General features: G+C 40.8%; 1 protein-coding gene across 2 annotated transcripts in view; it reads left to right on the top strand.

Annotated features, from left to right (window-relative positions):
• PATJ (PATJ crumbs cell polarity complex component) overlaps positions 1-24,966 on the top strand; it is a 416,500-nt gene that overhangs the window by 133,925 nt on the left and 257,609 nt on the right. For both annotated transcript variants that reach the window (XM_058430929.1, XM_032137686.2), the window contains exons 21-22: positions 3,144-3,267; positions 12,493-12,664. In XM_058430929.1, the coding sequence (XP_058286912.1) occupies positions 3,144-3,267; positions 12,493-12,664 (296 nt within the window). The remainder of the gene's footprint in view (positions 1-3,143; positions 3,268-12,492; positions 12,665-24,966) is intronic.

Here is a 24,966-nt window from a genome sequence, read left to right as displayed (position 1 = left end):
TCTCTTCTTCTTCATTTGCTAACAGAATTACCATTAACTTTGTTTAAAAAGTCCAAATGGCCCCAAATTACAACCTTCTTCTTTTTAACTGCTCAGTTCCTTCCAAATCCTCACTCTTTTCTGTAAGAAGTTCTTGCTTATTTTATTCTAGGCAACTATGTAGTTAGATCCCCTTTCTTACCACTATTTAATATTTGAGTTGAATTCTATGTTCCTTAGGCTCCATTAGGTATCTGATATAGTTACATACTTACCTGAGGTGAGCAAAAATCACCTGGTGACCATCAAGCAGATCATCTGGAGGCAAAACTCCTTATCTGAGGAATTTAGATATATAATGAAGAGAGCAAAGATCACCTGGTGGTCATCAAGCAGGCCATCCAGAGGCAAAACTCCTTATCTGAGGAATTTAGAAGCAATTAGACTTCCCTCTTATCTAAAGCCAGCATCTGGTTACCAGGCTGCTTTCCCAAAAATTTATAAGTAGCTAGAATTTCTATATACCTCCTGAATGCATGCATGTCGAAACTCATTGTGCAGCCTTTGCTGACATCAAGGCACCAACATGTCTACAAATGTAATCATCTATCATGACCTGCAAAACTAACAGGGTCCAAATTACCCTTAAGCTCCTGCTTTAAGGTCTATAAATACCCCTAAGGAAAATGCCTGGAGGCCCACTCAGTCCTCTCTTACTGAAGCGCCCCACTGCAGTGTTCTTTCTGTCTAATAAAACTTGACTTTTCGAGCCCGTGCTGTTGTCAGTAAATTCTCTTTACTACCTGCCTGCCAATCACTTTCTGTTGCTGGGGCTCTGCCACCTTGCCCAGCATTACCAAATTCATAATCCACTTTGGAAAGCTGAAAGTATTTTGTATACCGGCTTATGAATGATCCTTCTCTAATCACTGAAGTCTGACTACTTTACAGAAAAAGTAGACCATTTTCAAAACTAAATTCACATTTTGTTTTGAACAACCAAAATTCCAGCAATAAAGAATAACATAGTGTTGTTCACCTTAAATGAATTATGGTACATCCCTAAGGTGGCTATAAAATAGTCATTTAAATTTGTACTGATAAAATTTCTTATTTTTATTATTTATTTATTTATTTTAGAGACAGGGTCTCACTCTTTTGCCCAGGCTGGAGTGTCATGATCACAGCTCACTGCAGCCTCACCCTCCCAGGCTCAGGCTATCTTCCCACCTCAGCCTTCTGAGTAGCTGGGACTGCAGGCACACACCGCCAAGCCTGGCTAATTTTTGTAATTTTTTTGTAGAGGTGGGGTTTCGCCATGTTGACCAGCTCGTCTCAAACTCCTGGCCTCAAGTGATCTACCCATTTTGGCCTCCCAAAGTGCTGGGATTACAGGCATGAGCCACTGCACCTGGCCATAAAATTTTTTAAAATATAAAAAGATACTTAAAGTGAAAATACAATGTTTTCTATCTTAGTCTGTTTGGCCTGATATAACAAGATACCATTAACTGGGTAGCTTATAAACAAAACAAATTTATTTCTCACAGTTATAAAGGCTGGGAAGTCCAAGATGAAGGTGTCCACACATTTGGTGTCTGGTGATGTTAGAGGCAGGAGGCGGGCAAAGGCCTGGGCAGATTGGGAAGGGTCTCTGGAGAATCTCTGACCTACCCCACAAGTGTTTACACCAGATGTTTTGTACAGATAAGGGAACCTGCACAGGGAGTTTGCCTAGGCATGCCCGCAGCAGGCTGGAGACCCATGCACTGGGGGGAATGGGGTGGAGCCACCAGGAATTTGTGTCTTATGCAGGGGAGGAGCCTGGCCTCTTCAGCTGGTGTGTGGTGGCCCAGGTATTCAAGTTGGGATGTGAAAACCTGCTTGCAAGACCCCCTCTCTTTGCTGAGAGCTTTCTTTTTGCTTAAAAATTCCACCCTCCTCACTCCTCAATGTGTCCGTGTGCCTAATTCTTCCTGATTGTGAGACAAGAACCCAGATTAGCTGAGTTAAGGAGCAAAAAATTCTGCATCAGTAAGGGCCCCCTTTCTGGTTCATAAATATCATCCTTTAGCTGTGTCCTCACAGGGTGGAAGAGTGGAATGAGCTCCCTTGGGCCTATTTTATTTATTTATTTATTTCTGAGACAGTGCCTCTCTCTCTGTCACTCAGGCTGGAGTGCAGTGGTCTGTTCTCAGCTCACTGTAACTTCTGCCTCCCAGATTCAAGCGATTCTCCTCAGCCTCCCAAGTAGCTGGGATTACAGCCATGCACCACCATGCCTGGCTAATTTTTGTATTTTTAGTAGAGACAGGGTTTCCCCATGTTGGCTGGGCTGGTCTCAAATGCCTGGTTCAAGTGATCCACCTGCCTCGGCCTCCCAAAGTGTTGGGATTACAGGTGTGAGCCACTGCATCAGGCCCCTTGAGCCTATTTTATAAAGGCACTACTAATCCCATTCACCAGGGCTCTGCCCTCATAACTCTATCACCCCACAAAAGTCCCCACTTCTAAATATCTTCACCTTGAGGGTTAGGATTTTAACATATGAATTTGCAGGGTCAGGGGGAACATAAATATTTTAGCATTCTGGAAGATTGTGACTTTGGAAAACCATAAAAAACATGTATATAAAAGCAAGATGGGAGGAAAATGCAGTTAAGCTACCAACAGCACCTGTAGGTTTTAGGTTTTAGGTTTGGGTAACTAGGTATTCACCAGGCAGATAAGAGTGCTAACAAATGCTTATAGATATGAAAATTTATCACATATTTCGGAGTCAGCAAGGAAGCTATTTATTTGTAGATATCAGAGCAACACAATCCAGGAGGCTGTGTGTATCAGCAATTTACCTTGCTTGACTTGATAGATCTTTTATTCCTCTACTTTGGTAAATGTTTATTTAAATCAACTTATTAATGCTTATAAAACAGTTTTTTTGGTTAAAAATCTAAGTTTTGGAAAAAACAGATTTTACTAGCCTATACTCTTGCAGATATTGTTACCAGCATTTGTTACTGCTTACCACAGTATAAACCATTACTTGAGAAGGCCTGTTTGCAAGGCCAATTTTCCACTATCATTATTATTTGGCTTGATCAACTGTACAGTAATACATTTTTTTTTTAAAGTACTAATGCATTTCTATTTTTCTTCCTCTCGAGATGAAAGAAAATTTTGTCATGGAGTCCCTACCATCTGTACCATCAACTGAAGGAAACAGTCAACAAGGCAGATTTGAAGACCTGGAAAATCTTAATTCATTAGCAAAAACTAGTCTGGATTTAGGTTTGTGACTTTTGTTTCTCATAAACACAAATTACATTATTTTGCAAGCTTTCAGTTTTACGTTTGTATACATGAATTTCACCGTCATATTTTTATTCATTATGATGTTTTGAATTTACATCTGCTTAATAATTACTCTGCTTTAGAATTACCTGAAAGAATAAACATGCCTCAGATTTCAACTTAGAGTTTTCAGATTCTGTTTTTTAAGACGGCTACATTTTCTCTGCCTCATGTTGCATTTTATTAGCAGTATGGATTGCAACTCAGACTAGAACCTTACGCCAAATCTGAAATAAGTCTCTACTAATATATATTAAAATCTCTGATGCTCTTAAGTAATATTGCTAGCTCATTTAATGGGACTGTTAAATATTAATAAAGAGAGGCATATTTTAAACATTTATGAAACATTTTTATAGCCATATATTACAGTCAATTTTAGTACATTAATAACTTAGTTTCCATTAAAGAATTCTAAAAGTATAGTGTCTCTCCCTACTGCCCCTCAATATCGATTCTTAGATATGTTTGAAAATTTGACTTTAAAAAAGAATTTTTCTTCATCTAACACTAAAATATTGAATGTCATTATAAAATTGACATCCCTAGGGAGATTGTTAAATGCTTTCATAGCACTGGGATTTATAGAGCCATTGTTGAGGATTTATGCTGTCCTTCACTTGTTATGACTACTTGTAAGTCTTTCTCTGTGTTGTATAGTAATATGTTGTAAGGGGAGAGAGGGCTGTAGAAAGTGATGTAACAGTTTTATATGAGATTAGGATTCTATTAAGTAAATTCTAAAAAATGGAATACTTAAGGGTAAAAATTGAAGGCATCTCTGAGATGATAACATACAGTTTCCTGTGGGTCAAAACAGAGCATGGAAAAAAAAGACAGAGTATGAATACTTAGTTTTAAATATCTAAGATTAGATGAATCTACCCAAGTTTTCAAGATCATGACTAGGAGAAAAATGGGACTTCCCAAAATAAAACTCTCCAGGTATATTGCTTTCTAAAATTCACCACATTTCTTATAGTTCTCTATTAAATAGTTGGAGTAGATTTGTAGCACAAATGTTTGAGTAAATGAATAAATAGACCATATCTGTTTCATTACTATTAATACTATAGCAAACTTAGCACCATTTTGGACCAGATGAGTCTTTTGGTGGGGGTGCGGTACCCTGTGCATTGTAGGATGCTTAGCAGCGTCCCTGTCTTCTAACCCTAGATGCCAGTGGCACACCGTCTCCCAGTCATGATGAAAATCAAAATGTCTCCAGATGTTGCCACATGTATGCTGTATAAACCACTGGTTTATACTGTCAAGATCAAAAGAAATAGACTAGCTATATGGGCTGGGTTTGGGTGGAGGAGCAGTGGAATAAGAGGCAATCTTAGATGTATCTACAGAACAATGAATTTAGAAGTCATTGTTGAGAGCTCTGGTGTAAAGGGATATTCTTGACCTTTTGGTTAATCCAAAATTATGTATCTTCAAAAAGCATATACTCTTCATGGGTTATAAAACTAAACATTTAAATTTGCATAATTAATAATGTAATTATTGACATTATTGCATTGAGTAATACACTAAGTGTTACAAGATTTTGGAAGATTTCAGACAGAAGGTAGTTCTGTTTCCCAGTCTTTGCTCGAAGACTGGGTTGTGCCATTTGCAAATCCAAGATGATTTTGTGTTATTGTCAAGACTCAGTGCGTATGCTTACTTGCAGGCCTGTCTCTTACTACACACCAAGCTTCAGGAGGGTGAGGACTGTGTCTGATTATATTCGCATAGTAGGTGCTCAAGAAATATTTATTGAATGAGGAAATGATGTACTGCTAACGTGGTTATTCAACAGCATATGAGTTCATTACTTTTTTTTTTTTTGGTTGCTAAGTTGTATAGTAACCCGATCTCTTCTCTACTTTGGATTCTCCGTGCCTTTATTTTGTTATTCCATTCCTGCATCTCACCAAATGTGGACCTTTAGAAAATTTCCCCCATTCCTCTCCTATAAGCACTAACTTCTGATATGGTTTGGCTCTGTGTCCCCACTCAAATCTCATGTTGAATCATAATTCCCAGTATTGGGGAAGGGACTTGGTAGGAGGTGATTGTATCATGAGAGCAGATTTCCCCCATCTGTTCTCATGATAGTGAGTGAATTTTCAAGAGATCTGATGGTTTAAAAGCGTGTGGTGCTTCCCCCTTTGCGCATGCTCTCTCTCCTACTGCCATGTGAAGACATGCGTGCTTCCCCTTCACCCTTCTGCCATGATTGTAAGTTTCCTGAGGCCTTCCTAGCCATGACTCTTGTACAGCCTGTGGAACTGTGAGTCAATTAAACATGTTTTCTTTATAAATTACCCAGTCTCCGGTAGTTCTTTATGGCAGTGTGAGAATGGATACAACTTAAATCCTAGAGCATTTATTTTTTTAAAATCTCCCTGTTTTTCTAACCTCTGTACCGCTGTTATGACCATTACCTGACTACAGAGGCCCTACAGGACTCAGTCTTTTTCATGGGCTCCTGGGTTTCTCTGTGCACTTGGTGGACAGCTCTGTAAAGTGTAACTGTGTGAAGTGCTGTGACAGGTGAGAAATGTGTGCCTGTGCACTGACAGGGTCCATGGAGGAGGCAGTGGGGCAGAGGGCACAGGTAGCCTTTGTGTGGAGCAATTCATGAACTTTTAAACTGCACCAACCTATGCAACTTAGTGGTGTAGTTTAACAGACTGTTTTTTCTAGTGTAGCTGGATGGGACATAGCTCTGTAAATAGAACCAGTTTCCTGTTCTGAAAACTCTGGTTTTAGGCCATTCCTGCCTGAGCACCAGTCCTGCCCTGGTCTTTCCTCCTCAGTGTGGGGGAGGCAGACATCAGCAAAGCTGGAACAGTGGGACAGTGCTTTGATTGTCATGTGGGAATGGAGGCCCTCATGGATGGGAGCAAAGGGGAGTATGAGGATGGGGGAAAGGTAACTGAGACTTCCGTTAATCCCACCTGAGTATGACAGTATTTTCACCCTATATCTGCAACATTGCCAACTGATTGGACCCTGATTCCAAAGTTTCTAGATGAAATAAAAAGCAGAAGTGGTAGTGAGTTTACCAGAAAATTTGTTCAAGATGAATGCATGGAAAGAGTTTCGGTGATGATTATAGGAAAAGTTTTAGGCTGAGTGTGGTGGCTCATACCTGCAATTCTAGCACTTTGGGAGGCCAAGGCAGGAGGATCACCTGAGTCCAGAAGTTCGAAACCAGCCTGGGCAACATAGGAAGACCCCATCTCTATTTAAAAAAAGTTTTAAAAGAGTATCTACATTGCTTAGTCAGAGGTCATTTATGATTTTCTACTAAGGCAAGTACCCCAAATATACTATGAACTTACGGATTTTTTTTTTTTTTTTTTTTGAGACAGAGTCTCACTCTGTCACCCATGCTGGAGTGCAGTGGCACAATATCGGCTCACTGCAACCTCCTCCTCCCAGGTTCAAGTGATTCTCCTGCCTCAGCCTCCTGAGTAGCTGGGATTACAGGCATGTGCCACCACGCCTGGCTAATTTTTTTGTATTTTTAGTAGAGACAGGGTTTCACCATGTTGGCCAGGCTGGTCTTGAACTCCTGACCTCGTGATCCGCCCACTAAAGTGTTGGGATTACAGGCATGAGCCACCGCGCCTGGCCAAATTTATGGACTTAAGGAAGACATTTGATGCACAATTCATCATATTCTTATAAACATGACAAAAACAATTGGCTGATAATTTATAATGAATTACTGGGGTATATCCTATGAGTGATTAATGGGTTTATGCCTGCATAGGTACAGGTCTCTAACACAGGCCATAGGACTCTATGCACAAGTTGCCTTGGTTATTCTTTTTCTCGGGAAATGGGGTAATGGCACAGATGGCATGTTGGATAAATTCACACATTCCAGGAAATTGGGAAGGATTGTCAGTATGTTGGATGACAGAGCTAAGATCCAAAGGGACCCTGACGATCTAGAATGAAGGCCTCCATCAAATAAGATAAAATATTTAAAAAGAAGAAAAGTTTGAAGCTGTGCTGTTTGGACCCAAAACCTAACTGCCCACTTCTAAGATGGGAGAGACGTTGTTTGTAATTTGGTTTTCCTATCATTGCAGAGTTCTCCAGTATGGTGAGAAGAACAAATAAGGCTCACAGGACTTAGGGTTTTAGAATTTTCCTTTTTTTTTGGAGCCCAACTACTTCTGGGTCCCATTCTTTTGCTTGGTATATTGCTAAGCAACAGTGCTTTTTGTAGTGGCAAATCAAAATATTGGTAAAATTCCATCTTTTTCATCAAGCCTCCTCCTTATGCTGTTCCTCCTACCTAGAATGGTATTGTAGATTTTTATGGGACTGATTCCCTATCACCATCCGGGTTTTTGACTACTCCATCTATTTTTTTTTTCTTTTTCTTTTTAGGCAGAGTCTCACTCCGTCACCCAGGCTGGAGTGCAGTGGTGTGATCTTGGCACACTGCAACCTCCTCCTCCCGAGTTCAAGCTATTCTCCTGCCTCAGCCTCCCGAGTAGCTGGGATTACAGGCACACGCCACCACACCTGGCTAATTTTGTATTTTTAGTAGAGATGGGGTTTCATCATGCTGGCCAGGCTGGTCTCAAGTGATCCACCCGCCTCAGCCTCCCAAAATACTGGGATTGCAGGCGTGAGCCACCACACTAGACCAGCTACTCACCTGTTTCTTTCTGTTCCTACCTGTTGCCTTATTTTCCTTCTTAGAACTTACCATGTCCTGAAATCATGCTGTGTTCATTCTGTATCTCTCTCCACTAGAATGCTAGCTCCCAAGAATAGGAACTTTGTCAGTTTTATACACTTAGCTATCTCTAATGCCTAGAATAGTTCCTGGCAAGTAGTGGGTGCTCTATAAACATTTGTTAAGTGAATTTGTGAATGCGTGAATGAAGAACAGCCACAGAATGTTGGATACACTTAAAGGTATTTTTGTAGCTTCAGCTTCTTCTCCCATTAGTCAAAGAAGTAAAATACTAAAGGTTTTGTGTCTTCTCACATTTATTTGATGGGAAACAAAACAAAATATGGAAGGTGCATTAGAACTTCTTTTCTTTGTTACATTTTCTAGGTTAAGCTCCACCAGATATTTTTTAAATCCATAGAAGGTATGCAAACCAAAAAATAGATGTCCACAATCTTGATAAGAGCATACACTTGATTTCTTATCATTTGGATAAAAGCTATGTTATTGTTACTCAACTCAGTACAATAGTATTTTATCGTCTTACACATGTTTGAGCTTTCAGTCATACTTTAATCACATAATGTGTGATATTTTAAATGTTTTTTCTTCCGAGAACACAGTGTTCAAAGAAATACATTGCAGGAAAAACTGTTTTGGCCAGCACGGTGGCTCATGCTTGTAATCCCAACACTTTGGGAGGCCAAGGCGGGCAGATCACTTGAGGTCAGGAATTCAAGACCAGCCTGGCCAACATGACGAAACCCTGTCTCTACTAAAAATACAAAAATTAGCCGGGCATGGTGGCACACACCTGTAATCTCAGCTACTCAGGTGCCTGAGGCAGGAGAATCACTTGAACCTGGGAGGCAGAGGTTGCAGTGAGCCGAGATTGCACCACTGCACTCCAGCCTGGGTGACCAAGCGAGACCTTGTCTCAAAAATAAAATAAAATCTATCTACAAGGTACTGTGCAATGCATTGGGAAACCTAAGGCACTATTTGTTGTTCTCTATTTTCTAGAATTACAGACAGAGAAAAGCATCATGTTTGGAAGAGTTTAGCAAAACAGCTCAGTGCAGAGTGAAGAATATATAAGGCAGGTAGCGGAGACATTCAGGAGAGCCCAGCTGTGGGGACCTTGTGTGCTGGGGAGGACCCTGAATTTGACCTGTCTGCTCAGAAGCCTTATCCTGGGGCCTATGGGGGCAGCTTCACAGGATCCATGAACCCAGTTAAAACAGTTTTTTTTTTTGTTTTTTTTTTTTTGAGACAGAGTCTTGCTCTCTCTCTCAGCCTGGAAGTGCAGTGGTGTGATCTCGGCTCAATGCAACCTCCGCCTCCCAGGTTCAAGAGATTCTCGTGCCTCAGCCACCTGAGTAGCTGAGATTATAGGTGTGTGCCACCACATACAGCTGATTTTTATATTTTTAGTAGAGACAGGGTTTCATCATGTTGGCCAGGCTGGTCTTGAGCTCCTGACCTCAAGTGATCGCCTGCCTTGGCCTCCCGAAGTGTTGGGATTACAGGCGTAAGCCACCGTGCTGGCCAAAACAGTTTTTCCTGCAATGTATTTCTTCGAACACTGTGTTCTTGGAAGGAAAAACATTTTAAAATATCACACATTATGTGATTAAAATATGACTTAAAGCTCAAACAAGGTCTCGCTTGGTCACCCAGGCTGGAGTGCAGTGGCACAATCTTGGCTCACTGCAACTTCCACCTCCCAGGTTCAAATGATTCTCCTGCCTCAGCCTCCCGAGTAGCTGGGATTACAGGTGTGTGCCACCACACCTGGCTAATTTTTGTATTTTTAGTAGAGACGGGGTTTCGCCATGTTGTCTAGGCTGGTCTCAAACTCTTGACCTCAGGTGATCCACCTGCCTCGGCCTTCCAAAGTGCTGGGATTACAGATGTGAGCTACCGCACCCAGCCCACTCTTTAGGCTCTCCATTTACCTTGTTTGATTAAGCACAATTATTTTAGGCTCCCCATTTATATCATTTGAATAAATGGCATTCCCAAGTCACTGAAGGTGTTTAATCAGAAGTCTCAAAGCTCCTTTACGAGATTATCAAAGATACACTTGTTATGTGTAGAATGGACCGTGGGGTGCACAATAGATGCGACTTCCATTCTAATCATAACATTAGCTGTAGATTTCTTTGTTTTTCTACTTCAGAAAACAGTATACTCATTATTTTTTAAACTTAAAAACTCATTGTTGGTTGGTGTATTAAGCAAGTACCGTATTTACTTGTTCAGAAATATTTGCTAGGTGCTTTCTGTGTAAGAGCGCTGCTCTGGGGGTCATGAGAATGGAGCAGTGAACAAAATAAAGTCGGCCCACGTTCTGGTAGGGGCAGACAATAACAAATTAATGTATAATATGATAGGGTTCGTGAGGGAAAATAAAGCAGTAAAAAGAAATAGAGAATGTTTGAGGAGGAGGCCTATTTTATATGGAGTGGTCCGGCTGACTGTTTTAGTAAGGTAACATTTGACTGACACGTGAGTAAAGTGTAAGCCAGCCCTGTGTGAAAACATTTGGGATATGGCTGAGAGAACAAGATGTGCAAAGTTCTTAAGGAGGTTATTTGCTTGGTGACAAAAAACAATTAAGTGTGTTCCTGGAGGATAAATAAGATAAACAAAAAGTAGAAATAAAAAATTGTCTGCAGAGGTAATCGCGATTTGATTTATAGTCTTCCAAATTTTTCCAGTTTGTATGAAACGCTACTTGTCTACCCTCATAATTGGGTCATCTCAGCTTTCTCCCTCAACCCCAAATCTTCTGGGTTTCTTTTTCCTTTTGTTTCTGTTTTTGATACAAGGTCTCACTCTGTTGCCCAGGCTAGAGTACAGTGGTGACATCACTCCTCACTATGATCATCCTCTTGGACTCTAGTGATCCTCCTGCTTCAGCCTCCCGAGTAGCTGAGATTACAGGCATGCTCCCACAAGCCTGGCTAATGGAGTTTCACCATGTTGCCCAAGCTGGTCTTGAATTGTTGGGCTCAAGGAGTCCATCTGCCTCAATCTCCCAGAGTGCTGGGTTTACAGGCATGAGCACCTGCGCCTGGCCAATATTCTGTTTTTAAACAATAAACCATTGTAACACAGCTTAGCTTCCTGTCCATAGATAACCATGGTCTTGAATCCTATATATTATACCTTATGCATTATCTTTTTATAGTGTGTGTGTGAGGATGTGTATAGACAATATATGTGGACATAGCCACACACATGTCTATATATGACAGTTATACTGTGCTTACTATATATACATGTATCAACATATGATCTATTGTGGTGGGTGAGACTAAAGGAGCTTTCTTTAGTTTATTTGGGCAAATATAAGGAGAAAATACTAGCTTTTAATTTCTTAACATGATAATTGTATAATATGCTACCGACAACTAGGGAAGAATATAAGAAGTAAAGTCGAAAAATGTTGTCCCCACCATACTTCTCAAGCTTATTATGTGAACCTTTCTAAGTAGAAATCAAAATTAATTGTTAGGAAGCTTGTTGTAAATATTTAAATAAATTATGGCAATCTGTACCCTTTACCTGCTGGTAAAATTTGGCAAAATTTCTTAACCTCAGTTTTCCTATCTATAAAATATGGTTGATAGTGTCTTTTCTTTCTAACTCATAGTTTGATGTGAGAATTAAATGAACAAGTATAGGCCAGGTGTGGCAGCTCACGCCTGTAATCTCAGCACTTTGGGAGGCTGAGGCAGGTGGATCACCTGAGGTCAGGATTTCGAGACCAGCCTGGCCAACATGACGAAACCCTGTCTCTACTAAAAATACAAAAATTATTGTATTTTTGCATGCAACACCACACCTGTAGTCCCAGCTACTCAGGAGGCTGGGGCAGGGAGAATTGCATGAATCCAGGAGGCGGAGGTTGCAGTGAGCCAAGATCACGCCACTGCACTCCAGCCTGGGCAACAGAGAGAGACTCCGTCTCTTTAAAAAAAAAAAAAAAAAAAAAAAGAATGTAAAAGAATTCTGAAATTTATAAACAAAGCCCTTTTAAAAATAGAAGTGATTTAATATGGTTTATTTATTATTCTGTGGAGGTTTTTTTTTTCTTTAATCAGTGAAATGCCAGAGTACTTATTAGGAAAGCTTACGTTGATAAGAGAAAATGTGTAGTAAGATTAGATTTTTTAGTAATATTAATATTGCATAAATGTCATTTTTTTCAGTGAGGGCACTGAAAATTGTAACCGACTTCTGTTGAACAATTCCTATATTCCTTCCTTCTTTATTTTTCACCATTGTACTTATCATCATCTGATATTTTAAAGCCTTTATTTATGTACTTTAATATTTTCAGTCTCCTACCTGGAAGAGTGCCCTCCCATGGTAGGTGCCCATGCCTAGTTGTTGAATGACTGAAGGAGAGTGAGTGCCTCTTGTGTTCACTGTCATCTGGATTTGCTCTTCAGGCATGATCCCGAATGATGTCCAAGGTCCTAGCTTGCTCATTGACCCTCCTGCTGTGGCTCAAAGTAGGGAGCAAGAAGACGTGCCTTTATATCAACACCAAGCGACGCGAGTTATTTCCAAGGCCTCAGCATACACAGGAATGTTGTCTTCTAGATATGCCACTGATACATGGTATGATATCATTTCTCTTTGTTTCCACATTATAAAATAGTGTTGTTTTTTTTTTTGCTTAAAAAATGCATGATTTTGGTAGAACGTTTGGAAAATACAGAAAAATATTGTGAATAAAATCCACTATATTTGACAATTACTATGAGAATTTCATATACTTAAAATTTTGCCATATGTACAATTTTGTATCTTGCAGTTGTGCACAAAATGGATTACATAGAGTATTTGCTTAGAGAATGGGAGGTTAATTCAGAGTTTATTTTAACAACTCAAGCAAATGCACTTGAGGACAAATTAAAAGAAGACCAATTTAAGAGTGAGGAAATCTACAGGAATCCCTTGACTCATTACATGTTGAGTGTAAAAGGAGGTAGTTGAGGATGACTTGTGTTTTTGGAATAGAAAACTAGATGGATATGAGAAATTAGTGCTTCAATATAATATAGGAGCATGAATGGGTTGGAAGGGAAAATGATGAGTTCAGTTTGGAACATGTTGAGGGTTAAAGTAGCCATAGAACAACAAAGTTAAATGGAATCAATTAGATATGTGGGTCTGGGAATTAATGTTGAGGTCTGTCTGGACATGGGTAATTGGGAGCAAGATTAAGCGTAGGTGAAACTCTTGGATTTGAATGGTCATCAACACGAAGCTTAAACAATAAGGCAAGCATAGGGTCAAGATTGGAGTCCTGGAAAAGAGCAATACTTAAGGCATGAACAGAGGAAGAAAGGGGTGAGCTGGAATGAACAAAAGGTAGGAGAAAATTAGGGAACTAGACGTTGGCTTAGAAATCAAAGGAAGAGAACATTTTAACAAAAGGGTCCTCACAGACTATGTTCACATGCTAGTAAGGTCAGTGTAGACAGAGAAGTTTTCCCGGGGCTTGGCCGCATGGATGCCCTTGGTAAGCATTGAGCATTGTTAGTAGAGTAGAATTCAGAGAGTAGTGTATTGAGAATTGAATACAAGGTTAAAAACTGGACACAGAAAGAGCTGACTAGTGTTTTGAAAATCCTGGTTATGGGCTAGGCCTGGTGGCTCATGCCTGTAATCCCAGCACTTTGGGAGGCCAAGGCGAGTGGATCACCTGAGGTCAGGAGTTCAAGACTAGCCTGGCCAACACTGTGAAACCTTGTCTCTACTAAAAATACAAAAATTAGCCAGTCATGGTGGTGTGCGCCTATAACCCCAGCTACTCTGGTGGCTGAGGCAGGAGAATCACTTGAACTGGGAGGTAGAGGTTGCAGTGAGCTGAGATCGTGCCACTGCACTCCAGCCTGGGCAACACAGCAAGACCCCATCTCAAAAAAAAATTAGCTTGTTGTGATAGCATGCACCTGTAGTCCCCACTACTAGGGAGGCTGAGGTAGGAGGACCGTTTAAGGCTGGAAGGTTGATGCGGCAGTGAGCTATAATTGTGCCACTGCACTCCAGCCTGGGTGACATAGCAAGACCCTGTCTCAAAAAAAAAAAAAAAAAAGAATACATGTTACTTAGATAACTAGATGGTGTTAATGTATCAAGGCAATGGGAAACATATATATATATATAAAATATATAAAAAATGTACATAAGACATACAACATTTATATTATATATTACTACATTCACATGTATATCTAACTGAAGAGAATTTTCTTTGCTTGTGGAATATGCAGATGCCATAAAGGGGGTGATTACATATAGTCTGTGGAGATGGTGGAGACAGAAGAGGACATTGCACACTTGGAATCACCTTGGATAGTTTGATAGGAGGAAGCTCACCTCCTCCACTGAGATAGGTGCCAGGAAGGAAAGGAAGGTCTGGATGTAGGTACTTTTTATAGCTTGAGAGCAGGAATCGAAAGAGATTCTTGTCCAATGATGATGTTTGTTTGTTTCTGTCACTTAGGGAGAAGATTATTTACTACTAAGAGTGATGAAGTGCTAATAAAGTGGGCATTAAAAGGAGAGGTGTCGGAGCAGAGATTAGCTTTTGAAAGAGTGGTAGGAGAGTAACCACCTATGGTAGGGAGTTTTGAAAAATATTTACCCTCTTTTTCCAGTGCCCCAGGGAGTGAGAGAATGAGCTTCACCCACTTGAGTGTGGTATACTTGGCAGAGAACCAGAGCTGTTGAAGAGTTCAGAGAACGTTCAGTGAAGAGGTCAGGGTGTGGATGGTTTGTTTATAATTCTAGCAGATTCCATGCAGCATGATGGATGATGTGCATGGCAGGTCTTGGGGTGCGGCGTGACAAAGGAAGCACATTTGAAGGAAAACCCAGAAAGGTGTGGCATTGTGAGTAGGGAGATAAGAAGTGCACAAAGGAGTTGTAGCTTTCGGCAAACATAACAGGGATGACAGATAGGGTGGGCTTAATTGGCTTTAAACGTTTTTATTAAAACCTTAATCCAAGTGTGATTTTTGTGTTGACATGGGAGATATCTTAGATTTAGATGATGTGCATTTCTCTGTTCAGCAACCTGAAATTTTACCCAGAGTTTTAGATAGAAACTTCATCAAAAGTTGTTCTCTGTGCTTCTGCATACCCCATATCTGAGTGGAAGGAAGGGATACAGAAAGGCCCAACAGCTTTTCTACTCTGCAAAAGCCAGGCCGGTGTGCAGAGGGAGAGTGCCGCTGGGCCGGGTTTCCTAATGTGATATCCAGTGCAGCCTCTGGAGGAATGCACAGTGATAAATAAGCAACAGATTTGTTTCCTTAGGACAGATGCCTGGAAGTGGAGAAGTTAGAAACGTGTTTTATGGCTTTTTATGTAGTCAAAATTTTTTTCTTCTTTTTATTTTTGAGACAGGGTCTTACTCTGTTGCCCAGGCTGGAGTGCAGTGGCACCATCTCGGCTCACTGCAACCTCCGCTTCCCAGGTTCACACCATCCTCCCACCTCAGCCTCCTGAGTAGCTGGGACTACAGGCATGTACCACCAAGCATGGCTAATTTTTGTACTTTTTTTTTTTCTTTTCGTAGAGATGGTGTTTCGCCATGTTGGCCAGGCTGGTCTGAAACTCCTGGGCTTAAGCAATCTGCCTGCCTCAGCCTCCCAAAGTGTTCAAATTATTTTTCCATTGTTTTTTAAATTTCTCTTTTGCTTAATGTGAATAGTTGAATCTGGCAGAAGAATGCAGAAATGACACTGCTTCTCTAAACCGTAGAATTGTAACTGTAGAATGTGAAGAATCAGAAAAGATCTAAGCAAACTTCTAAGTCCACCCCTCCTTTCTTAGACGGAAGAGGAAGTGGAGCATCAGTTGTTCTTACTCAATTTGACCCCAGCTTCAGAGAGGGAAGATATACTTTGTTCTTATCCCATTGCTTTTTCTTTCAAAATGAGTATTTGACAAGCTGTTTTCTTATGCAGGCACGGGCATTTAAGGACTCCAACCTAACCTTGTCTTAGGAGATTAGTCTTGCACTTGAAAGTTGTTTTTTTGGCTTTTGCTACTGGAGATTTAGGGTATATTTAAATCCCAGCAGGTTCCAGAAGAGTTCCTATAAATCATATTCCTTCTTTTAATCTTTAAGGGTATGCCCCATGGAGTTAGGTTCATAGGTGAATATTTATTGCCACTCAGGAGCCTGCCTGAGGAATGCATAGATTATTTTAGATGATAGTCTTTCAGATAATCAGGGTGTCATGAAGTGCTAAATGGTATTTTACAGTTTCTTCCTTGCATTAATTTTTGTGTACGACCCAGCAGAGTTATGTGTCTACGTGCGTGTGAGTGCCCCAAGGGTAAGTATCTAATGGTTGTGATGTTTTATCTACAGTGCACTTTTGCACTAACTTGTCCTTACCTTAGGAGGTAGGACTGGTATTAAGAGGTCAGGTGCCCCTTGAAAGGAGAGATCTCTAGAAAGGGGACTGTGGGCAGGCAGGGTATAATTCTGTGGAAGGAGTTCAGGTGTTCTGGTTCAGAACACAGTAGTCCCTTCTTATCTTCAAGGGATATGTTCCAAGAACCCCACTGGGTGCCTGAAACCACAGACAGCACCAAGCCCTATATATACTATGTCTTTTCTGTACATACATACCTATGATGAAGTTTAATTTACAAATTACATACAGTAAGAGATTAACAACAATAACTAGTAATCAAATAGATCAGTACTGCAGCAGTTGATCTGATAACTGAGATGGCTACTGAGTGACTTCTGGGCAGGCAGCATATATAGCGTATGGATATGCTGGGCAAAGAGATGATTCACATCCCAGGCTGGACAGCAAGATATTTCTTCATGTTACACTGAATGGCATGCAATTTAAAACCTATGAATTGTTTATTTCTGAAATTTTCCATTTAAGATTTTTGCCATTACTGCAGTTGACCGCAGCTGATACCAAGGAAAGCAAAACTGCAGAAAGCAAAACCTTAGCTGAGTGGAAGGGACTACTCTATCCTTCTTTGTTCCTAAGGTCACTTGAGATCGTGTTTTCAGACCTCACCTGATTTCAGTCTTTTTCCTCCTCATCTCTGTTATTTTTGGCTGTTTAAAGACCTATGGGTGCCCCTGGGGGCACATGGGTATTTCTCAGACATTAGGAGGTCTGTGGTGTGGATGTATTATGAGTGCTGTTCATATCTTTCTTCTGCTGTTTATACCTGTATGACCCTGAAAGGGTTTCCTTTGTATCTATCTTTTCTCACCTGTAAAGCAGGTAGTTCTGTAGATTGAATAAGAATTCATACAGGCCAGGCGTGGTGGCTCACGCCTGTAATCCTAGCACTTTATGTGGCCGAGGTGGGAGAATCGCTTGAGGCCAGGAGTTCAAGACGAGCCTGGGCAACATAGTGAAAACCTGCTGCTACAAAAAAATAAAAAGTAAGCCTGATATGTTGGTCCATGCCTGTAGTCCTAACTACTCTGGGGGCCTAGGCGAGAGGATCTCTTGAGCCTAGTAGTTCGAGGTTATAGCAAGCTATGATTACACCACTGCACTCCAGCCTGGCAAACACAGTGAGACCTGGTCGCTATTTTTTGTTGTTTTTTTTTCTTCTTCTTCTTCTTCTTCTTCTTTGAGACAAGTTCTTGCTTTGTCACCCAGTCTGGAGTGCAGTGGTGTGATCACAGCTCACTGCAGCCTTGACTTCCCAGGTTCAAGCAATCCTCCCACCTCAGCCTCCCAAGTAGCTGGGATCACAGGCACCTGCCACCATGACTGGCTAATTTTTTTATTTTCTGTAGAGACAAGATCTCACTATGTTACCCAGGCTGGTCTAAACTCCTGGCCTCAAGCAATCCTCCTACCTTGGCCTCCCAAAGTGCTGGGATTACAAGTGTGAGCCATAGCACCTGGCCTATTATTTTTTTTAAAGTGCATGTAAAACATTTATACAATTTTATTTGTCAACTAAAAGTCAATAAAGCTGGGAAAGGATGCATTTAACAGGCTTAATATAGCAGCCTTGCCAATAGTAAACGTTTAATAGAAGGTTTGCAGTGATGTTGGTGGCAGTGACAATGATAGGCTCATGGGCCCTGACATATACCCGGGGTAGTATTCATTGTTGCTGGGTTTATTAAAACACTCAAGGAGGTTGTTGATTAACAAAAGAAAAAAATGTAATAGGATCAAATCACAGTAAAGCAATGTGTCAGAGGCTGATGTCTGGGAGGATGGTGAACTTTAGAAGAAAGACATATTTAAAATGGAAAAAAAAATCATGTTATAGATGTAATAGGATGCAAATGAGTAGAAATGGCTTCAGGTATTGGACACTTTGTTAGGAACAGTGGGAGGAGATATAGGAGGCTAGGTGTCATAGTTGGGTAAAGGATTAACTAAGTTAATGTGATATTTTAAGCTCCCAACACAGTGCCTGGCATTTAGTGTCTTCTACATAAATGGTGGATATTTAATAGGTTTACATTTGAATTAAACTGCCAAAACTTACGTGTAAATTCAGAACATCAGGAGGAGATGGAGGAAAAGGGAGAGAATGAATATTTGCATTTCAGAGAGAGGGCTACTCTGGAGTGTGAGTTGGCAGAATAAAAAGGGGTGTTTGTGGAAGTCTATGGCCTCGAGCACGTGACATATCCAGGTTCTTACAGTGCTGTTGCAGTGGTGGCCCACACTGCAGATGAAGGCGAATGTGAACAATTAGGACAAGAGGTACATAGAAATACTACAGTAATGCCTTTGAAAATATAATTAGATCTTTGATTACTAATTCAGGCTCTACAGAAGGCCAGAAGAGACGTAATGTTCTGGAAGCAACTTACCCTGTATGGCTTGAACTTCTGTTTCTTAAGGAAGCTCTTAAACACAATTTTACATATTAATAAAATGCACACATTTTAAGGTACAGCCTACTAAGATATGTATACATTCATGTTATATACACTCCAATGAAAATAAGGAACATTTCCATCACCCAGAAAGTCCTCCTACTCCTTTGTGTGTCTTTCACCAGGCAACCACTAATCTTATTTCTAACACTGTAAATTAGTTTTTCCTGTTCTAGAACACATGTACATGTAGTCATACAGTAGGTACTTTTTTATGTCTACCTTCTTTTACTCAGGACAATGTCTGAATGTTAATACAAGGGAATGCCTAATTCTTCATATACTGGTGTCAGGTAATAATTTGCTCTGCAACTTCAAAATCATGGCGGAACATCTGTACAAATAACCCTACCAGTTTAGAAAACACTAGTGCCCATTCTTTTTGGTTCCAGTTGCTCATATTCCCTGTGGTATATCATAGAATATTGCCATATAGAATGTGTATTTAAAGAGGAAAAAAACATGAGATTACTTAGTCACAATTGGAGCCCTCCCCGCTTCCATCATTTTTGGGTACTGAGTTTACTTGACCTTCATACTGCTTAGTATGTAGAAATTTTATGTGAAATTAAGTACTACTGAAGAGGAAAAGCCACCTGGGCTGTCTGGAGTCATCATATTTTGTATGATGAACATTTTATTTGCAAAGAGTTTGTATATCATGAAGAAGTCTTATCATTAATATCCGCTTGTTTGCTCGTGGGGTATTCTGTCTCCACCTGCCCCCCCAAATCTGTAAAGAATTATAACTTTAGGCATTTGTGATAAAGGCCTGAAATAAAATACATTGTTTCAATTGGATGGTTAATTCCTTTGGGGAAAAATTTGGTTATAAATCCCTGGTTGAATGTAAGAGGCAAAAGTTCAGATCATTTTTAAGACTTTATTTCTTTAAAGCAGATTTTGATTCACAGCAAAATCGAGAAGAAGGTACAGAGAGGAGATACCCTGTATACCCCCTACCCCCACATGCATAGCCTCCCTTATTGTCAATATCGCCCACTAGCGTGGCACACTTGTTACAATTGATAATATTGATAAACTGACACATTATCTTCACCCAGAGTCCATAGTTTAGATTAGGTTTCAGTCTTGGTGTTGTATGTTCTGTAGGGTCGGAAAGTTCGGTTATTTTAAGATTTGAGTTTCTAGCTGATTGAGCTATTAAGTATGGGATTACGTACTTAATACAATCAGCTATTCTAACTGACTGATCATACTTAATCATAGTGCAAATTATAAAATTTGAGGTTAGAAATTCCTTGTTAAAATTTCAAATATGTTTGTGCAAATTTACATCTTAATATGTACAGTAAGAATATTTCACTTTCTCAGTTAAATTTTAATTTGGGTTAAAAGGTACATGTGTTCATCAGTGTAAAGTGACTACATTAATTTGTTTAATTGCTCATCTCCTGTGACTGTATTTCTGAAACTAATCACACTATCTAGATAAGCTTTCACAGGTTCTATCTCTCATTAGGTATGAACTAATCTGAGTAAAATGTGTGTATACTAAAACCTTGAAGAAAGGTACTATGCTCTGAAAAAGTCAGTGAGTTTCTTCTGACAGACTAATCATTTTGTGACATACTTTGTCAAAGAAATCTAAACTTTTTCATATTCTAGATAGAGTGGTTTCCCCTACCCCTTCTCCTAAATTGTATGTGAGAGGCAGCGGTTTAGGAAATTTTTAGTTTTTACTTTTTAAAATTAAGAAACAAATAGCCCATACTATTTGTTGAAGGTTGGGTTCCCATCTATTTTAGGGTGTGTTTTTTTTTCCCCCAATTAAAGAATTTAGGCCAGGTGTGGTGGCTCATGCCCATGATCCCAACACTTTGGGAGGCCAAGGCAGGAGGATTGCTTGAGTCCAGGTGTTTGAAACCAGTCTGGACAACATAATGAGACCCCGTATTTACAAAGAGTAAAAAAATTAGCCGGGCATGGTAGTGCATGCCTGTGGTCCCAGCTACCTGGTGAGGCTGCAGTGAGCGGTGATTGTGCCACTGCACTCCAGCCTGGGTAACAGAGTGAAACTCTGCTCAAAAAACAAAACAACAAAACAAGAGAGGAAAAAAAAAGAATTTAATGCTTATAGTGATAGCATAAAGGTGTCATGGTGAAATGCTTGCTTTTTTTTTCCCTAAATGCCTATATGATTTGAGGTACAGCAAAGTGGAAAATGGAGAGGAGGAAGGTTTGTATTGTTTTAGGTTTTGTTTTGTATCTTAATTAATATTTAACAGAAGGCCGGGCACGGTGGCTTACGCCTGTAATCCCAGCACTTTGGGAGGCTGAGGCGGGTGGATCACCTGAGGTCGGGAGTTTGAGACCAGCCTGACCAACATGGAGAAACCCCATCTCTACTAAAAATACAAAATTAGCCAGGCGTGGTGGCGCATGCCTGTAATCCCAGCTACTTGGGAGGCTGAGGCAGGAGAATAGCTTGAACCTGGGACGTGGAGGTTGCAGTGAGCTGAGATTGCACCACTGCACTCTAGCCCGGGCAACAAGAGTGAAACTCTGTCTCAAAACACACACACACACACACACACACACACACACACAGGGAATTCTAAAATACAGCACAACATGAAGATATTCCTTGCAGTAATGTCCATATTCTAAAAGACAAGATACAATCTGATATCGTTTGGCTCTGTGTCTCTACCCAAATCTCATCTCAAATTGTAATACCCCTGTGTCAGGGGAGGGACCTCATGGGAGATGATTGGATCATGGGGGTGGTTTCCCCATGCTGTTCTCATGATAGTGAGGGAGTTCTCACAAGATCTGATGATGTAAAAGTGGCAGTTTCCCCTACACTCTCTGTCTCTTTCCTGCCAACATGTAAGATGTGCCTTGCTTCCCCCTTGCCTCCCACCATGATTGTAAGTTTCCTGAGGCCTCCCCAGCCATGTGGAACTGTGAGTAAATTAAACCTCTTTTCTTTATAAATTACCCAGTCTCAGGTAGTATCTTTATACAGTGTGACAATGGACTAATACAGAGAATCGGTCCCGGCAGAGTGGAGTACTGCTGTAAAGATAACCTGAAAATGTAGAAGCGACTTTGGAACTGGCTAACAGGCAGAGGTTGGAACAATCTGGAGGGCTCAGAAACAGACAGGAAGATGTGGGAAAGTTTGGAACTTCCTAGAGACTTGTTGAATACTTTTAACCAAAATGCTGACAGTGATATGGACAATGAAGTCCAGGCTGAGTTGGTCTCAGATGGAGATGAGGAATTTATTGAAGGTCACTCTTTGCTCCACTTCCCAATAATCTGTGCTTCAGCAAAAAGACTGGCAGCATTTTGCCCCTGCCTTAGAGATCTGTGGAACTTTGAACTTGAGAGAGATGATTTAGGGTATCTGGCAGAAGAAATTTCTAAGCACAAAGCATTGAAGAGATGACCTGGCTTTTTCTGAAAGCATTCAATCATATGTGTTCACAAAGAGATGGTTTGAAATTGGAACTTATATTTAAAAGGGAAGCAGAGCATAAAGGTGTAGAAAATTTATAGCCTGACCATGTGGTAGAAAAGAAAAACCCATTTTCTGGGGAGGAATTCAATCTGGCTGCAGAAATTTGCATAAGTAACAAGGAACTGAATGTTAATGGCCAAGACAATAGGGAAAATATCTCCAGGGCATGTCAGAGATCTTTGTGGCAGCCCCTCCCATCACAGTCCAGGAGGCCTAGGAGTGAAAAATGGTTTCATGTGCCAGGCCCAAGGCCCTGCTACTCTGTGCGGCCTTGGAACTTTGTACCCTGCATTCCAGCTGCTTCAGCTCCAGCTGTGGCTAAAAGGGGCCATGGTACAGCTCAGGCTGTTGCTTCAGAGGGTGCAAGCCCCAAGCCTTGGTGGCATCCATGTGACGTTGGGCCTGAGGATGCACAGAAGTCAAAAGTTGAGCTTTGGGAGCCTCTGCCTGGATTTCAGAGGATGTATGAAAATGTCTGGATGTCCAGGCAGAAGTCAGCTCAGGGGCAGAGCCCTCATGGAGAATCTCTACCAGGGCAATGCTGAGGAGAAATGTGGGGTTGAAGCCCCTAAATGGAGTCCCCATGGGGGCACTGCCTTGTGGAACTGTGAGAAGAGGGCCACCATCTTCCAGACCCCAGAATGGTATCTCCACTGGCAGCTTGCATATGCAGCTAGAAAAGCTGTAGGCACTCACCTCCAGCTTGTGAAAGCAGCCATGGGGGCTGTACCCTGCAGATCCACAAGGACAGAGCTGCCCAAGGTCCTGGGAGCCCACCCCTTGCGTCAGCATTTCTTGGATGTGAGACATGGAGTCAAGAGAGATCATTTTGGAGTTTTAAGATTTAATGATTATGGCCAGGTGGTGGCTGATGCCTATAACCCCAGCACTTTGGGAGGCTGAGGCAGGCGAATCACCTGAGGTCAGAAGTTTGAGACCAGCCTGACCATCATGGTGAAACCCTATCTCTACTAAAAATACAAAAATTAGCCAGGGGTGGTGGTGCACACTCAAAATCCCAGCTACTCAGGAGGCTGAGTCAGGAGAATCACTTGAACTCTGGGAGGTGGAGGTTTCCATGAGCCGAGGTTGCGCCACTGCACTCCATCCTGGGCAATAGAGGGAGACTCCATCTCAAAAAAAAAAAAAAATTTAATGACTATCCTACTAGGTTTTGGACTTACATGGGGCCTGTGGCCCCTTTGTTTTGGCCAATTTCTCCTATTTGGAGGACATTAGGAATGAAAACATTTACCCAATACCTGTACCCCCCATTGTGTCTTGGGAATAACTAACTTGTTTTTGATTTTACAGGCTTCTAGGTGGAAAGGACTTGCCTTGTCTGAGATGAGACTTTGGACTTGGACTTTTGGGTTAATGCTGAAATGAGTTAAGACTTTGGGAGACTGTTGGGAAGGCATGATTGCTTTTGAAATGTGAAAAGGACATGAGAGTTGGAAGGGGCCAGGGTGGAATGATATGGTTTGGCTCCGTGTACCCACGCAAATTTCATCTCAAATTGTATTTCCCATGTGTCAGGTGAGGGACCTGGTGGGAAGTGATTGGATCATGGGGGAAGTTTTCACATGTTCTCATGAGAGTGAGGGAGTTCTCACGAGATCTGATGATTTAAAAGTGGCAGTTTTCCTATGCACTCTCTCTCTCCTGCTGCCATGTATGTAAGTTTCCTGAAGCTTCCCCAGCCATGTGAAGCTGTTAGTCAATTAAAGCTCATTTCTTTTTAAATTACCCAGTCTCAGGTAGTGTCTTTATAGTAATGTGAAAATGGACTAATACATAATCTAAGTGCATCATATATTGAGATAGCAGATAAATTACATCAATCAATGGCCTCTTAAGGTACTAGTAAATAAAAAATGATGAAGATTATGATACTATGTGGGTAGATTTTTGTTGTAAGTTCAAGTGAAAAAAATTATAGAGGAAATGAATATTGGTTGAGCCTCAGTTAATATCTAATTTAATCCTTGTTATTATTACACAGGATCATCAAAATAGGACAGTTTGTGCTATGATTACAGTTATCTAATGATAATATAGTTGCAAAGAACAAGAAAGTGATAGGTTAAAGTGAAAACAGTTTACTTGAATTGGTGGAATTGTGGGTGTATCATTGAGGGATTACAGTTACATACTCATAAACAGAAACCCCATTTAGTGTGGCTTAACCAAACAAAGGCAAGTTTTTTTCATGTGAAAAGTCCTGAAGAAGGTGGTCTTAGGATGGTGTGGTGCTGTTGTCATCAGGGTCTTAAATACCTTGTCCTTTCTGCTCTGCTGCCCTTAATGTATGGCCTTACTCCTCATTGTTTCTGTAGGATTTGAAGATGAATGTTTTACCACCAATATCACCTGTGAATTCTAGGCAAGAAGAGGGGGAGGGCATAGAGCAAAAGGCTCCTGCCAGCTGATTCTCCTTCCTTTTAATGAGTTTTCCTGGAAGTCTCATCTAGGGACTTTTGGTTCTATATCACTCATCAGCACTGTGGCACACAG

This window comes from Hylobates moloch, unplaced genomic scaffold, assembly GCF_009828535.3.
Source record: "Hylobates moloch isolate HMO894 unplaced genomic scaffold, HMol_V3 SCAFFOLD_18, whole genome shotgun sequence".
In the NCBI taxonomy this organism is placed as follows: Eukaryota; Metazoa; Chordata; class Mammalia; order Primates; family Hylobatidae; genus Hylobates; species Hylobates moloch.
This window is presented reverse-complemented; position numbering and strand designations above follow the sequence as displayed.